Source organism: Gorilla gorilla, chromosome 20 (assembly GCF_029281585.2).
Source record: "Gorilla gorilla gorilla isolate KB3781 chromosome 20, NHGRI_mGorGor1-v2.1_pri, whole genome shotgun sequence".
In the NCBI taxonomy this organism is placed as follows: domain Eukaryota; kingdom Metazoa; phylum Chordata; class Mammalia; order Primates; family Hominidae; genus Gorilla; species Gorilla gorilla.
The window spans coordinates 42,105,201-42,120,756 of record NC_073244.2 but is presented as its reverse complement, the minus strand read 5'-3'; the positions used below and the strand labels follow the sequence as shown (position 1 = coordinate 42,120,756).

General features: G+C 48.5%; 1 protein-coding gene across 4 annotated transcripts in view; it reads left to right on the top strand.

The window, feature by feature from the left end:
• Positions 1–38: 38 nt before the first annotated feature.
• TSHZ3 (teashirt zinc finger homeobox 3) overlaps positions 39–15,556 on the top strand; it is a 202,515-nt gene continuing 186,997 nt past the window's right edge. The window contains exons 1-2 of one of the 4 annotated variants that reach the window (XM_031004552.3): positions 39–229; positions 1,105–1,784. In XM_031004552.3, coding sequence (XP_030860412.1) covers positions 1,745–1,784 — 40 coding nt within the window. In that variant the 5' untranslated portion in view covers positions 39–229; positions 1,105–1,744. Of the gene's footprint in view, positions 230–382; positions 852–1,104; positions 1,785–15,556 lie in introns of those variants that run through there. The other 3 variants (XR_010131942.1, XM_055370670.2, XM_063701206.1) reach the window with 3 other exon arrangements.

Below are 15,556 nucleotides of genomic sequence, written 5' to 3'. Positions count from 1 at the left end.
CGGAGGCCGCCCCCGCGCTCCAGCAGCCGCCGCCCGGCAGCGCCCGGAGCCGGCCCCGGCGCGGCCGCCCCATTCCCGGCCTGAGAGCTGGCCCAGGGAGACGCAATCGAGCCCGCAGCGCATCGATGCGCCGCCGCCCGCGCCGATCGGGCTCCGGCTCCCGCTCCGCCGCCGCCGCCCGGGGGTCGCCCGCATGAGCTCCGGCCCACCCGCGCCCTCACCGCCGCCCGTAAGTGAGCCCGCGTCGCCCCGCCGCCCACGCCGCCCAGCCAGCTCCTCCTCGCCGCGGCCAGCCGGCCGGGCCGGCCCGGAGCCTCAGCGACCCCGATCACCAATCAATAATCAATCCCTCTAGTCCAGCAGCGCCGGCAGGCCGGGCGCGGGACACGGCGCGGCGGCCCCCTAGGCTCTCGGGGGGAGCCCCTGGCGGGGGATGGGCAGGGGAGCCCGGTTTCCTTCTCCCGCCCCCGTCCCGCCCTAGGATCGGCCCGCGCCGTGGATGGGGGGCGCGGCCCGGCTCCCGGGGGCGAGGGGCGGGGTGGAGGGACCCTGATCATCCCAAAGTCAGGAGAGGAAACTTGAAGGAACCCCCTCCCACATCGACCCCCGGGACGGGCCCAGGAAAGTTTGTCCGGGGAAAAAAAATTGGGGGAAGTGGCTACGGCGGGTCCTGGGGGAGGAGCTGGGTGGCGCGGGGTCTGAGGGCTGCCCCCACCCGCCCCGGCCCGCGCCCGCCTCCTCCCTGGAGGCGGCCTGCCCGTGGGCTCTGGCTTCCCCGGGGGGCGCCAGCCCCGGCCCGTGGACCGCGCTGGGGGCTCCGGAGTCGGCGGGTGGAGAGGAGTGCGAGCCGGGTGGGGCAGCTGGGGGGTGCCTGGGGACGAACGCTGGGTGGGAATAGGGGTGGGGGGTAACGAGCGCCCCGGGACGGGCTCGGCGGGGCGGGCGCCGCGCCCCCGCGTGTGCGCACGGGGCGGAGGCGGAGGGGCGGCACCCCTTTCGCTGGCGGGGCGGGGGTCCCACGCGGGCCTGGGGCCGGGGGCGGGGGCGGGGGCGCGGCGCCCCCGCGGGCGGGCGATTGACACGATCATCTCCTTTTCCTTTAAGCTTGCCTGTTGCCGACGCCGCCGCTCCAGCCGCGCCACGGGCAGAAGACTGGACCGCCGAGCCCCGGGCCGCGGCGGCGGCTGCGCGTCCCCCCGGATGCCGTGACCCCCGGCCTAGGGGCGGGGGCCGGGGCAGTACCGGTCCGGGCCGCTCCCGCGCTCTTCCTCCCACCCCTCTGCCCGCCCTCTCCCCCTCTCCCCGCCCCCCAGCCCCGAACCCCGCGCACCTCGTCTGGGGACGGGGCGGGGGGGGGGGCAGGGCCGCCGCTCCTCCCCGCCCCCTCCTCCTCCGGCCTCTGGAGCGATTTGTCAAACTTCCCATTCCGCCGGCAGCGCGGTCCTCCTCCTCCTCCTCCACCTCCTCCTCCTCTGCCTCCTCCTCCCCCCCGTGCTCCTCCCTCCCCGAGCCTCCCTCGCCCGCCCTCCTTCTTCCCTCCGCACGTTCGGGGTTCGCGGCGGAGCGCGGCGCGGGGGGGACGCGGAGAGCCTAGGCGCAGCAGCATCCTGCGGGCGGCCGCTCTCCGGGGGGGAGGCTGAGAGCAGGCCCGCCTCGCCCCCCCGCGGGCCCGCCGCCCCTCCCTCCCTGTCCTCAGCCCGGCAGCGGCGGCGGCGGCGGCAGTGGCAGTCGCCGGAGAAGCATCATGCCGAGGAGGAAGCAGCAGGCGCCCCGGCGCGCAGCAGGTACGAGCCGCTTCCCCTTCCTTCTGCTCTCCTCCTCCTCTTCCTCCGCTCGCCCCGCGTCTCCAGCGGGCGCGACCCCGCTCCTCGCTCCGCTCCTCTGCCCGCACTGAGTAACTCCAGGCGCCGCTCTCCTGTTTGGGTGCGTGCGCCCGCCTCGGGTACCGGGCGCCCCCCGGACGCCCCGCCGCGCTCTGCCCTCTTCCTTCTCGCACCCATCTGGGGAGCCGCTCGCGGAGCGCGCTGAGCTGCGCCAGGTCCCTGCCTCCTCAGCTCTCCGGCTGCAGAGGGAATGGGAAGCAACCCCGGTCTGGCTCTTTCTGTGGGGGGCGGGCGGGGTCACCTGAGTTCCCCGGGACATCTTCCGCGTCCTCCGAGCGGCCGACCGGCGGGGGACTGCCTGGTGTCCGCCGAGCCAGGGAGCGCGAACGAGTGAGCGAGCCGGTCCCCTCGGCCACCTTAGTACTAACACGATTGATTCCTCATTTCTTGGGCCCAAACTGGGCACAGCGGTGGAACCCGGAGCGCACAGGGTCTGGGTATTGTCAGATGACTGTCAAGTCCATGTTAGATGCTGGCGTTTCCTTCTCCCCTGTTTGTGTTTCCTCGCCCCCACCCCCTCCTTGTACTGCTGCTCCCACCCTCATCTCCGCATAGCACTTAGTTCTGGGACGTGTCTGAGTACTTTTTTGTTCCTCCTTTTTTTTTTTTTTTTTTTTCTTCTTTAACCGGGAGTGTCAACTCGTGTTAAGACTGAGCCGATTTTTTTTCTTTTCTTTTCTGGAAAACGCATCATTGAAAACAAAACAAAAACCACACACATAACATTATTTTGCAATAATGTCGGTTGGGGGCATGTTGCCTGGAAGAAGGGTTTCTGGCCCGTTGCCATCCTTGATTTGATGACTGATTGATCGCCCGTCATGCTGCTGCCTTTGATCTATTCATTCCCAATAAACATCAATAAATCACTTGCAATAGTGAGGCCAAGCTCTGTGACGTCAGGAGGGCCCTGTCAGTGCAACTTTGGGATTTGAGGCGGATTGCCGAGAGGACCACATATGGACGTGATGTATTTTGATATGAGTAACACTCAGATGTGCAGAGGTTCAGATGCTCCCTGAAGGGGAGGGTTAAGTGGGGCTTCCTTTCTTTTCTTTTCTCTTCCTTTCTTTTACTTCTCTTTTGATGTTAGAGGGAAGGGCAGAGAGTAGGGTCAGGGCATTGGCTGGTGCCCATCTTGGAGGAAGGCGTTGTGCCCATGGTGCCCTGAGTGCCCATAATTTCCATCATGCCAGCCGGCACTGCCAGGGGACCTCACACGTTGGCTGCACTCTGCACTCCAGACCCCTTACACGGGGTCACAGAGAAGGAATGATAATTCTCTCTTCTCCGAGAAATGTACTTGCCTGCCAGTGTCTTCAGAAAATCTCAGAAGAAAACAGGGTTGGTTTGGGGCTTAGGATGCAGGTTTTGCTCTCTGTCCTCGGTGTTGCCCAAATTTAGAAAGTTTGAAAATTCCAGGAGTGATTGTAGGGAGCTTGCCGCCTCCCTAGTTAACCTCCTGGAGCTTGCTTCTTGCCCGTCCCACCTTCTACTTTAAATTCCAGGCTCAAGCAATGAGCTTATCTACCCAAAATAAACTCTGAAACTTTGGAGGAATCCTTCACAAAGTTGAGTAGTAGGAATGTCTTGGGCTTCTTCCAGTCTTTGAAATTTTTTTTTCTTTCCTTTTTGGATACACATTTTAAGGTATGTGTGTGCCTCCATCCAATGAACCATATGTGATTACATCTTTACATTTGGTTCAGAACTCTCTCTCTAGTTCATCTCTTCGGTTGCACCCTGCCAATCTGAGACTCGTATTTGATAGCTTCCTCCAGAAAAATATCAGAGGAGGAGGGAACCTGCTGTTGGCTTTATTTATTTATTTATTTATTTATTTATTTTTAGAGCAACCTGTTCACTAACCTTTTCGCACTTTTTTTTTTTTTTAAAGAAAGCCAGCCAGGAAATCTCAGGTCAGTTAAGAAAAATTCATTATATAAAAAACTTGACTGTAGGACTAATAGGAGATGGAAGAATGGTTTTGCTCTATCAAAATGACCCGTCAAAACGACTTTGTTTCATATTTGATTTAATTGTCTGTCTCCTGACAGGCACATTCATCAATAGCTTAATGGTCAATCAGAAGCTGGCAGCATGAGTGCTTTATTTCTTTCCCATACTCGGGTTTTGGATTTACTTTATCAGAATGCCTCTGCCTAATGGACATGTGGAGGAGGGGGTGGAGGCGGACTGAAGAGCTACTTATTTAAGAAGAGTGGAGAAAAAAAAAAACTCCACATTTGGGCTGGTGATAAGTATGCACAGAGGTTTTTTTTGGGTGGTTTGTTTGTTTGGATGGACAAGAAACTTCCCATTTTTTTCTCCTCTTTTTTAGTTTTCCCAGCTGCAAGTTATAAGGTTCATGCCAGCTTTTGTGGCATACTGGGAGTGATGACAAATTGATTGCTTTGTACTGATAGAGAGAGAGAGAGGGGAAAAGAAAGATGTCTGCTGATTGGTAACTGGAAATCCAGTCCCCAGCAACCTTGAGAATACTCGAGAATTTTTTTCCCCCTCCAAACTGAAAGGTCCGCTCAGCCATAAAAAAAGAAAAGTTGTTTTGCCAGCTTCATTAGTGTTCACCTAATTAGCTGTAAACCTGATGGATTCCTGACAGCTTTAATGATTGGAGATGACAAGCTCGACGCAGTGTCATCCAGCAGAATTAGGTTTGCAGCTAGTTTGATGTAATCAAGTTGATATTACACAGTCCTGGCTGCCTTTAGTTGTGCATTAACTCAATTTTCTGCTGCAGGTGACAAATGGGCTTTGGTACCTGGATAATCATGTCATAGGAATTAGGACCCTTTTAATGGTCTGGGGTAGAATAACAACCACAAAAGGCCAAGAGCTGGGTAGGGCGAGCAGACGTGGCACACAGGTACACACGGTCTTCATATCTAGGCCAATGTATCATTGCTTTCCCAAAGGCCGAAGCAGGCTCCAAGAATCCCTGAAAATACATATTTCTGTACTTTAGGATTTTTTGATGTTTTGATAGAAACTATGTGTGGCTTAGTGTCTTTTCTCAAAGAGAAAGAGAGGTTTCTTTACCTGCCAAAGAGAAACCTGGGTGGGAGTTTGCTTCCTTGAGACCTGTAATTTCCAGGGGGTGTGCATTTGTGCTGGACAGATGTTGCTGCTTTTAGAAGCTCAGAGGAGTGGGGTTAGGGAAGGACAGTGTCCTTCAGGCAAAATGACCATTATCCCTTGCTTCAAGCATGATTTTCTCCTGTTCAGAGTGGTTTTTAAAAAACATTTCTGAAAATGCCAGAAAAATTTTAGTGTAATACTTAATAGCAGATATTTTATTTACTTATATTAATTTTCTGGAGGCAAATGTGAAATCATAAAACACCATTTCTTATGCTTCCAAAAAAAAAAAAAAAAAAAAGGAAACCATCGAACCACAATTTGCCATCGAGCTATATTCTTTGAAAGGGGGTAATGTTCCGTGGAGTTCTTAGATGGTAAAAACAAGGCAAGGGTAAATCTTCAAGCATCTTGACTTTTGTGAAAGTGACTTGGACCCCCTAGGGTCTGCTGGTGCCACAGAACACTGTGGATCCCCCTGGAACAGCCAGAGGGGGTTCCATGTTGCCAGTAGACATGGGCATGCCTAAGAGGTGGCCCACCTGGTGGTGTCCAGATGACACCTTCCTAAGTCTGGTCCACACATCGGGCAGCTCCGGGAAGGAGCTTTTCCCTTCTCTCTTGGAAGCACATGGAGCATTCAGAAGGGCATTTCGGCCTTAGCTTTGGGAATTTTTTTCCTCTCATACCTGCCACGTATTTCTCCTTGGACAGGTATTCTACTCTGTAGCAAGGTGGCAGAGCGACTGGTTTTGACCGTTCTGTGATTTTTTTCTTCCCCCATTTCCTACGAAATGAGAGCAACAATGCAAATTCTAAAAAGGAAAACCAAGAAGACGAAGGAGAAAAACAAAGGAGGTGGGAGGCAAGGCTATTCCCTTGGATGTCCACGTGGGGAAGAGAACCTTCCAGAATCAGCTGCGGTGCCCCCATTATCTTGACAGCTGTCAGTTAGGGCTTCAGTGCTCTCCAGGGCCACACTTGATTGTGAGCTGTTGATGTTGTCATTTTGTTCTCAGTTTTGCCTTGAGCGCGCTCATAAACAGGAGCCAGATAGTCAATAACTGATGCCTCAGCAGCGATTCCCTAAATTGCCTCACACGTCTGCCTTTTCCCCTCTTTTTGCTAAAGATTGTTTTGTCAAGTGATTAGAATGAAAGGTGACTGCTCAGGGCCGTGGGAAATACCGTGAAACCCAGGTGAGTTGAGAGAATTAAAACCATTCCTTTACCGCCGCCCTCCACTCCTGGATTTCTGGAAAGAGAAAGGACCTACCTTCTTGAAGGCAGAGTGCCTGGACCTCTTGTGGTGCTTTCTCTTTTACACGTGTCCTGCCAGAGTCAGGCTGGGGCCAGGGCTGCGGCAGGCAGGCAGGCAGGCCCGCGGGGAGGCAGAGAGGAAAGGATTCGGAAGTGCCCGGTCCTGGTGCACACAGCCATGTTTAATCCAAGAGTGGCAGCAGTTCACAGTTATCCCAAGTGCAGTTTGTAAGGCTTTCCTCCTGCCCCATTTTCATCCCTGCCTGTCACTGGGCAGAGGGTAAAAATAGCTTTGGTCATGTCATAAAAAAATTAATAAAAATGAAATAAAGTAGGGTGTGTGTGTCTACCCTTCTGTGTTAGTGTCCAGCCCAGGTAGGTAGATGGATCTTTCAAATCAGCTGCTTTATCACACCCCTGTAGCATCACCCTCAAAGCCCATGGAGGGGAAAAGGACAGAAGGGAACAGTGGTATCCAGTATCCCAAACCCTTGCAGGTGTTCACTCTATGTGTGCGTGTGTGTGTCTGTGTCTGTGTTTTAGTTATGCTCTAAATTGTGGTTTCTCTGTCTGAAGTTACAAATGAAAGGTGAATACAATATATTGTATTTAGTAACAATGATATGGACTGGTACATCCAGACAGATAATGTGCAGTTGTAATTAGACTCAATAGACAGGCAGTCATTTTTAAATTCTTTGACACATGCATAAAATAGTCATATAATAAGATAAGATGACAATTTTATGTTAGGTTGATAAAGTGTCCCGATACATGCATTTAAATGTCTGTAAGCCTTTTTAAAAAAATCCAGACAGATTAATTCCAGTTTCCAGTATTTGCAGTTAGTCATTAAATTTTTAAATCCCACTAAACAATGGCTATCAATATTTTTCCCCTGTTTCTGGATTTTCTTTAAAAAAAAAAAAAAACAAACCTGAATTGTAAGGACTGGAGACATAGACTTGGTAGCTTTTCTTAATTTTTCACCATTTGTAGAAATTTACACTTAGAAATGGACTTAAAAATTCAGGTCACTGTTTGTGACCAGAATAACGCTATGCATTTTTGGAAGTAAAAAAAAAGACAGTAATAGAACATAATCTTCTTATGACCACTTGCGTGAACAACTGTCATACTCTAGGTTTAGGAATCTTTATTAGAAAGATTACATAGTGTCCTTGACCAAATATTGAATATTTTATAAGCCCCATTTAAAAAAGAAGACATTTCTAGCACATGCACTTAGTTTGATCAGCATTTAGATTCTTGGGTTTAATTACTTTCAATTCTGTAAATTATTTTAGCATTTCAACAAGAATAGTCCAAGAGATACAGTCCGGGGGGCGGGGGCGAGTAGTTCACTGAAGGTCACGTTACCTGGACATTTTAACCATCTCCTTACCTTATTTTCTCAGATATACAAAGGTGTGGCTCTTGAAGAATAATTTAAATTTGTTTGGGCTTAATGATAAATTATTAATTCCTACTGTCAGGACACATGTTATTAATTATGACTGTGTTTTCTTCATCCAGAACAGCTGTTGGGGAAACAGGGTAAGTTCAGATTGTTGTCGAGAGGGAGGGCACAAAGAACTTACCAACTCCTTGTCATCGCATTCCTGGTCACCTGGCTAAGAGAATAAAGGATTGTAAAGGGTAGAGTGTAGGGGAGAGAGACACTGTTAGTTCTAGATCAAGATGGGCACTGGCAGATGCTAACTTACGTACATTTTTAAAAACGCAAGCCTAACTCGCAATGCACTGTGAATCCAGGTGAGATCTGAAGGCAAACCATCCCTGTTTTAATGCTAGCCAGGTTTTGGATTGGCTGCCCTCTCCCTTCCACCAGTTTCTCTGTGTTTCTTCTTTTTCCTCTGTGGTAGGCCAGAAGGTCATGTTTACAAGTTTATAGCAGTGGAAAACACAATATTCAGAATATATATTTGTTTCCCAAAGTGGAACCCATCCTTAATGGAGAGCAAAGGGCTGTTTGGTAATATACGTGAAATGACTCCAATTCATTTACTTTTGATTTTCCATTCCCATCATTAAATCTAGTCCTATGTATTCAGTTTCCTCTGAGTTCTTTGAGAAATGCATGTTGCATAAAATAGGCAATTTTTAATGAACAATTTAATGTAAATGGGTTTTGAATTTAAATTAATATTAATGAAGCCTTGAGTGAATTTATTTTGCATACGTAAAGACTTGTAAGTCTTTCACCCATGTGCTTTCTCCTTTATGTATTAACATTGGTTGGGTGGATTAACCAGCACCTTTTAAAGATTTACACTTAAAAAATTAAATTGATTTTATATGTCCACTATCACCAACGTACTATTAAGCAAAAAGCATGAGTTCAATTTTAAGAGAATACAGCTTTTTCCCTGTTAAACCCCTCAGTTTCCATTGCTTAGAAAGCTGCCGTTGGTGTGGCATTGCTGCTAGAGAAAATACACCCCAACAATAGTTACCACAATCAAGATGTTTTCTTTCTTTGGCTTACCTCTAATGCATTATGTATCCTGGAATGATGCGAAGTTCTGTAATTAATTCTGTTAGATGTAATTGCTATAATCACTTTGATGTTACACACATAATAAAGGTAATATGGTAAGTACATAAAAAATGTAAACACCTTATTGTAATACTCCTGCTAAAATGCCTTCTCATCAAGTCTGGTTTATAGACAAGTGTTCCTATTTTTGGTCATAGGTGACAGTTTATTCGAGCTGTGTTCATTGATATTCTAAAGGAGAGGCATTTATTGGAAAAGATGGGCCTTGGTTTGGAGGGATCTCCAAGCTGGTTGCCTAGGAATCTTAATGCCCGTTTTCTTAAAGATGTGGCTAATTATGAAAAGGTGACCATTGTCTTCTGAGTAGACCAGAGAGGTAAACACTTCAGAAGTAGCCGTGGAACCAGGGAAGAATGTGGCCTAGGAGTGAGTGAGGAGCCAAGAGAATGCTAGCAGAGGATTCAGATCAAAGGAGCTGTTCCGTAGGTTTTCTTATGGTGTGGGATTGTGGGAAGTGCTGTGTGTGTGTGTGTGTGTGTGTGTGTGTGTGTGTATGTGTGTGTGTGTCAGAGAGAGAGAGAGAGAGAGAGAGTGAGTGCATGCTAGCAGGTGAACAGAGAAGGCCACCTTTCTATAACAGTGCAATAAGGGAAGTAACATGCAGGATATCTACTTTATTATTTTCCTACACCTTTCATGGGGGTGGGGGCTACAGATGGTGCCTCACTGTTGCATGACATGTCCGGGAGTGGCTGATGTTGCCTGTTGGACTGAAACCTGTGTGGTATTTGAGACACACTCCCACCCCATCAGGCCTCTGTGCACCTTCCCTGGATCCAGACCACCACAGGACATCAGGGAAGTTTGCCTGAGACCCCAAGTGCGCAATACTTGTGGGATGCTTCTGAAACACATGTACATTATGTACATTACTCTTTGCCGATGCATCTTGCAAGAGGCTAGAATGTGGTGGGGCAGGAAACTTGCCATTTAATTTTACCTTCCTGGAGATCCTAGAGTCAAACTAGTGTGTGGATCTGCTGGACACCCATAATGAGCTGCACCTTGTCCCAAGTGTTACAGAGGTCTGGAGGCCTCGGGACTCAGGGTCAGCTTGGCAGTTTCCACGTGCCTTCCCCCATCTATATTGTATTTTTCAGTAAGGGATTGCACACAGAAATCAAATAACAGAGGGTGCCTGTGTGAGAAGGGGATGCTGCAGTCTCTTTGGAGGAAGAAAAAGGTGTGTTACAGTGGTTTAGAGATGGAAGGTGAACGCAGTGGTTCCCTGGCCTGTGTCCAGAGCCTGTGAAGGCGGGTCTTGCTGCCAGCTTTAGCTGGCTGGGTGCAGACTGGCTGGGGAAAGCGGGGCCTGCCTCCTGGGTCTTGGCCCTGCAGCCTCCTGCCTGCCAGGTAAGCAGGGGCTGGAGGAGAGGGTCCTGGGGTCTGGGCCCTGGGCCTGGGCTGCAAACCTGCAGCCCCCAGTCTTCCCGGTAGTGACTCCTAGACTGGTTTTGATGGTGATGATGATAAAAGGTCTGAGAACTCCATAGGCCCCAGTAATCAGGGCCCGCACTGACATCCTTCTCAAGTTTGACAGCTTCTTCCTTTTCTCTCCTCACCGCCAAGGCTTTCTCAACTGAATTTCCCCGCCCTCCCTCTCCCCTCCTCCCTGCCTGCCGCCCACCCCTTCCCTCCCTTTCCCCTTTTCTGTGTGCGTCTCTCTTGTTTCATGTTCTTGATCAGTTTCAGATGCTGGGAATTATTTTTTTTCAGGCGGGAGGGGGAGTGTTGCTTTAGGTTTGTGGGTTGGGCAGGTGTGAGAGGAAGTCTGTGGTTTTTTTTTTTTTTTTGTACTGTAGGCCTGTTGCTAATTAATGTTCCTCCATAAGATTCTGTCGGAGTTGAGTAATGTTTTTGATCTTTATGCCTGATAACTGCATACTTAATGAGATTTCAAAGCTGTGAGTGCAGCTCCCTACAATTATTGACAGATGCCTTTTCTTTGCCATTGGGTTCAGCTTCATAAATCCTCTCACCATAATGAGGTTCAGCAGTGCCACCCTGGCAGTGAGCTAATGAAAGGGGGAGGGCGAGGCGGCTCATGGCTGTCTGACACATTTTTTTCCTTTAAAATTTACTATGCAGATGTCAAGCTGCGGGACAATTACTTCAAACATGCTAATTTTTATCTTGCTTTTGTGTCAGCCCTTTGCCATTAAAAAATAAATAAATAAAAGGGCTAACCTGACTCCACTTGATTTCTTTTCTTTTTTTTTTTTAAAGTCAATTTTTTTTAATAACCCACGGTGTTGCGACAGCTAGGGACTTCGACACGTGCGTGGCCTTTTGCAGGTATCAGCAGCAGAACGCCCCCCCCCTTTTTTTTTTCCTTTTTGCCATGGGAAGGGCAGTGGGAGGATGGAGTACGATTTCCCAGGCCTCCCATCACCTTGCCCTAAGTATGCACTTGAAACGTCGGAGAATTCATTTCAGAGTTCTGAAACTAAATCCTGGTGGAGAAGAGCTGCACCATGCCAAACAGTCGATTTCCTTTTCAGCAGAGTCATACATCACTGACCCACCCTTCCCTCCTGACAGAATGACATATGTCATTTATCATATGGGCCCCAGCCAGACTACAGGGAGGGGAGGGAAGCCCAGGTCCATGTGAGGCTGTCTCTTCCTCCTCTTGGTACTGTACCCTGTGGCTTGCAGGAGGGAGCTCTGCTGATTTGGCAAGAGGGAAAGGGAGGAAAGAGGCTGGGCAGGGGAGAAGGGGGTAGAGCCTGCTTCTGGATGGCTGGGTGCATGGCGTGGCGGGTGGGAGATTGGCAGAGGCACGGGAGAGGTTATGTTCGTTCATATTAACTGCTAAACCACACTGTTCAGCCTTTGACGCTCTTCTGACTTTTTTTTCCCCCTTTCTCATTCCTTTTCTCTTTTCCCTGCCTTTTTTTTCCCCGTTAGTCAAGGGGAGAGAAAAAAAAAAAAGAAAAAAGAAAAAGGTTGACATGTATCATTCAAGCCACCCTGGCTTGCAAAGAGTGGTATAAATGAATCTCAGGGCTCCTGACTTCACATGATTCAAACGTGCGTTATTGAAGATGGATGTTCCTTAAAAAAAGATTGATGGTGGATGCCGGGCTTCGGGTACCATTTATCATTTTGAATATTATTTAGACTTGCCGTGTAAACCTGTAACTTGAGAGTCGGACAAGCTGGGGCAGGGTAGGGGCCTGTGTGTGTGTTTCTATCGATTGGCCTTGCCTTCTCATTGCAGCTGACCAGACACAAACCCTCGCATGTGCAATACAGAAGACTCCCCCACTGGAAAAAAAAAAAGGAAAAAAAAAAGAAAGAAAGAAAGAAATAAAGAAAAAAAGATGGAGGGAGGAAGGCTTTAATTTTGAATAATTTCCAAGGACACAGAGAAAAATGAAGTATCTGTGATTTACACTAAAGCTCACAGGCAACTTTCTCTCTCCCTCTTTTTCTTCCCCCACAGAAGCAGTCACGTACAAAACATTAAAATATAAACAGAGCTGCAGTTGCTGAAGCCAGAACCCTTGTCTGATTTTTTTTAAACTCCGTGTCATGCTAAAAAAAAAAAAAAACAAAAAACCAACACCGTATCTGAAAAGCTTAGCACAATATAACTATTAAAAAAATCTTTTGGTTGGCTTGGTTAGTAGTGTGAGAATGAAGAAACGTAAAGACTTCCACGTCTCAGGAATATTTCAGATAAAAAATAATCTTTTGCGGCTCCCTGCCCGGGCTCCCAGCAGCCTCTTCCCCTTTGTGTCTGAGCTCTGTCCCCTCTGCAGGGCCCCAGCAGACCCCCACCAGGCCTGATGTGGACAGCTGTTCCCAAGCCCTGCCAGTTAATCGCTTCTGGGTTTGCACCCTTGAGCTGTGTGCACCAGGACACCCCCACCTACTGGAAGTACTCAGGGACGCAGCCTGGTTCACTGACACAGCCCCCAGCTGCCTGAGGAGTCAGTGAAGCTCTGGCCTTTCCACCTCTTCTGCTGCAAGAGGCCTTGCAGCCTGCTTCCCTGGTGGAAAAAGGAAAACAGAAACTCTCTAGGCCTTCCTGCTGGATCTCCACTACTGGGAGAGCCCCGATAGTGCAAATTTAATTGGCAGGGATTCTATTAAATATGTGACTTTATTTGGGGTTGCTAATAAAATCAAAGGCTTGTTGTATGACTTACAGTGTGGACGTTAATTTTTAAGAATGATGGGATAGAAAGTTAGACCGGAAGAGTTTTTCTACCTAAAGAAATGAGAATCTAGAATTTGTGGAAGGGCTGAATGTTCCTATCTTGCTGCTTCTGGGACAAACTTTTCCCTGACATGTAAAACGCCTGCAACTGCCATGAACAGGAAAGAAATGGAAATGGTACTGATTCACTCATCAACTCCAGGCAACTTTGTGTATGTGTGTGTGTGTGTGTGTGTGTGTGTGTGTGTGTGTGTGTTTATTTTGAAATAACTTTATTCGCAGCCTAACACTTTGCACTGCATTCAGCATGACTTTGAATTTACTTTTGGTGTTGTCCAGCTGCTGCCAAAAATTGGGTAGAATCAGATTTGTATTCTTTGTTGGTGCCTGGAATCGTAGCCAATGGTACAAAGGTGATGTTGTTCCTTGCTGAGACTTCGTGGAAGAAGGCAAAACTTTGATCATCTGCCCTTGCACTTGGGCAGTGTTGGAGGTAATTGGAGTACAAGTGCCAATTTGCAGGAGCAATTGTAAACACCTTTGATACAAATGCCATCATCCCATTTTTACTGATTAGAAAAACTTTGCTATTAATAGGTGCAAAGTCCATTTCAGGTATAATTGGTAAGGAACTGAGTGCACTCATGGGAAGAAACCTTGTTTTGTTTTTTGTTCGCTTTTCTTCTTATCCCCTTTTCTCAGTTTTATGGCTGGAGACATGATTTATTGCAGCCATCCATCTTGGGGGCTCATCCATCACACCCGGGTTGCTAGGAGATTGTGGCAGCAGCTGTTTGCTCTGAATCAGACAGAAAAGTTGTCAATCATCAAAGGCAGGTGAATAGCATTAGAAACACGCTATTGTCAGACGGAATAATTAATCAAAGAGAGAAAAGATAATTAAAAAGATATGACCCTTGCAAGTACTTGCTCTGGGTTGCCTGTAAAAAAAAAAAAAATAGAAAAAAAGAAAAAGAAAGAAAGGAAGAAAGAAAGAAAAACTGCCTGGTCTTTTCTAGACACTTAAGCAGCTGAGGGCTGATAAAATATGCACTCTGCAGTGCATAGTTTTTAATTAATTGAAAAAGGTTCAACATTCAAAGACGATGCTGGAGAGAAGTCTGATTATGAACAGAAGTAATATTTATTGTTTGCTTGAAGGGCTTGACACAAAGTTCTAACTTTTTGTTAAAAATCTCTGGCTTTCCTGGCTGGCGAGGAGGCACAGGCTGGGGGCTTCAGGTATCCACTGGTGCCCCGCATCTGTTCCCTCCACTCCCCCGCCCACACTCTTGGCTCTTCCAGAGAGTCTCAGACCCTGAAGAACTGGAGTGAGACCCTGCTGACCAGGATCCGATGCCCTTCTACAGTTCTGGTGGGTCTGAAACTTTGTTCCTTAGATAACAGGATTTTTTAAAACATGAAGATGGGAAGCTTGAAAGACATTCCATGAGGTCCACCGTCAAGATGCCCAGAGTAAGCTATGCATCTCCTCTGGCCTCTTGCCTAACTGGAACACGCTCAAGGACCTAGAGAATCCATCCATCCTACTTCGAATCTGTCTCCGTGTGGTCCCACAAAGTGCACTACAGAGTCCCAGCCAGAGAGCGATAACCTGGCGTCACATTCTGAAAAGGCCTCCAGTCATGGTTTAAAGACCATTCTGGGTGCCCCTTTCAGCCTCAAAAAAAAATTGTCATAGTTCAGGAAGTTCGTTCTTGCTTTTTCTGAAGCTAAAATATTCTGGAGGAATTGGAAAATGTATTAAAAACTAGATAGAAAGTGGCATATCTGGAGTTGCTTTTCAGTGAAATATGCTGCAAAGCCTGAAACAGATCTACTCTTTTATTTTTGGATACTATGCTTGATTTTCACACCATTCTCTTCCCAAAGAATAGCAGGACTTCTAAAATTAGCAGGAGGAAAAAAGGCTTGAATATTAGAATTCATGAAAAGGAAGAAAGCAACACATTTTTGAGCTGGGACACCGTTTTCAGGGAACGCCAGATCAGTGCACTAGGGACTCCGTCCCTGACTCCCTGCCTGTCACAGCACCGGGGATTTTTTGCGAAGAGTCCCAGAGGAATCTCCGGTGGCTGCACCTCATGGTGTGACGTCCACCTTCTGTAATGAATGCACTTGGAGCCCACGGGGGTGACACAGCTCTGGCCTTTTGGTGATAGAGAAATATATATATAGAGAGAGACCCAGATAAGCAAAAGCACCTGCCAGGCCTGCTGGTACTCTCACAGAGGTCTCACCTGTTCAGGAGGCTGGGGCAAGTGTTCCTTATCAGAACTTGGCCTTTAGGGAAATGAGTGGCTTCGACTTCAGGTGACGATTTGGGTTCTTGAGCCGGAATCTCCTTGGTGGCCTTCTAAGCTCACAAGTCTGAGTGGGAGACAACCAGTCTCTTGAGTTTTCTGAACACACAGCAGTTGTCCTTAAGGTCAGTATTTTCCAGGGCAGTCAGTACCTGTTCTAGACCAACAACGGGGTGTGCTGCAGGAATGCCAGAGATTCCGGTAGATGCCTGACCAGGGCTTGAGAGCTTCAGGTGGATGGC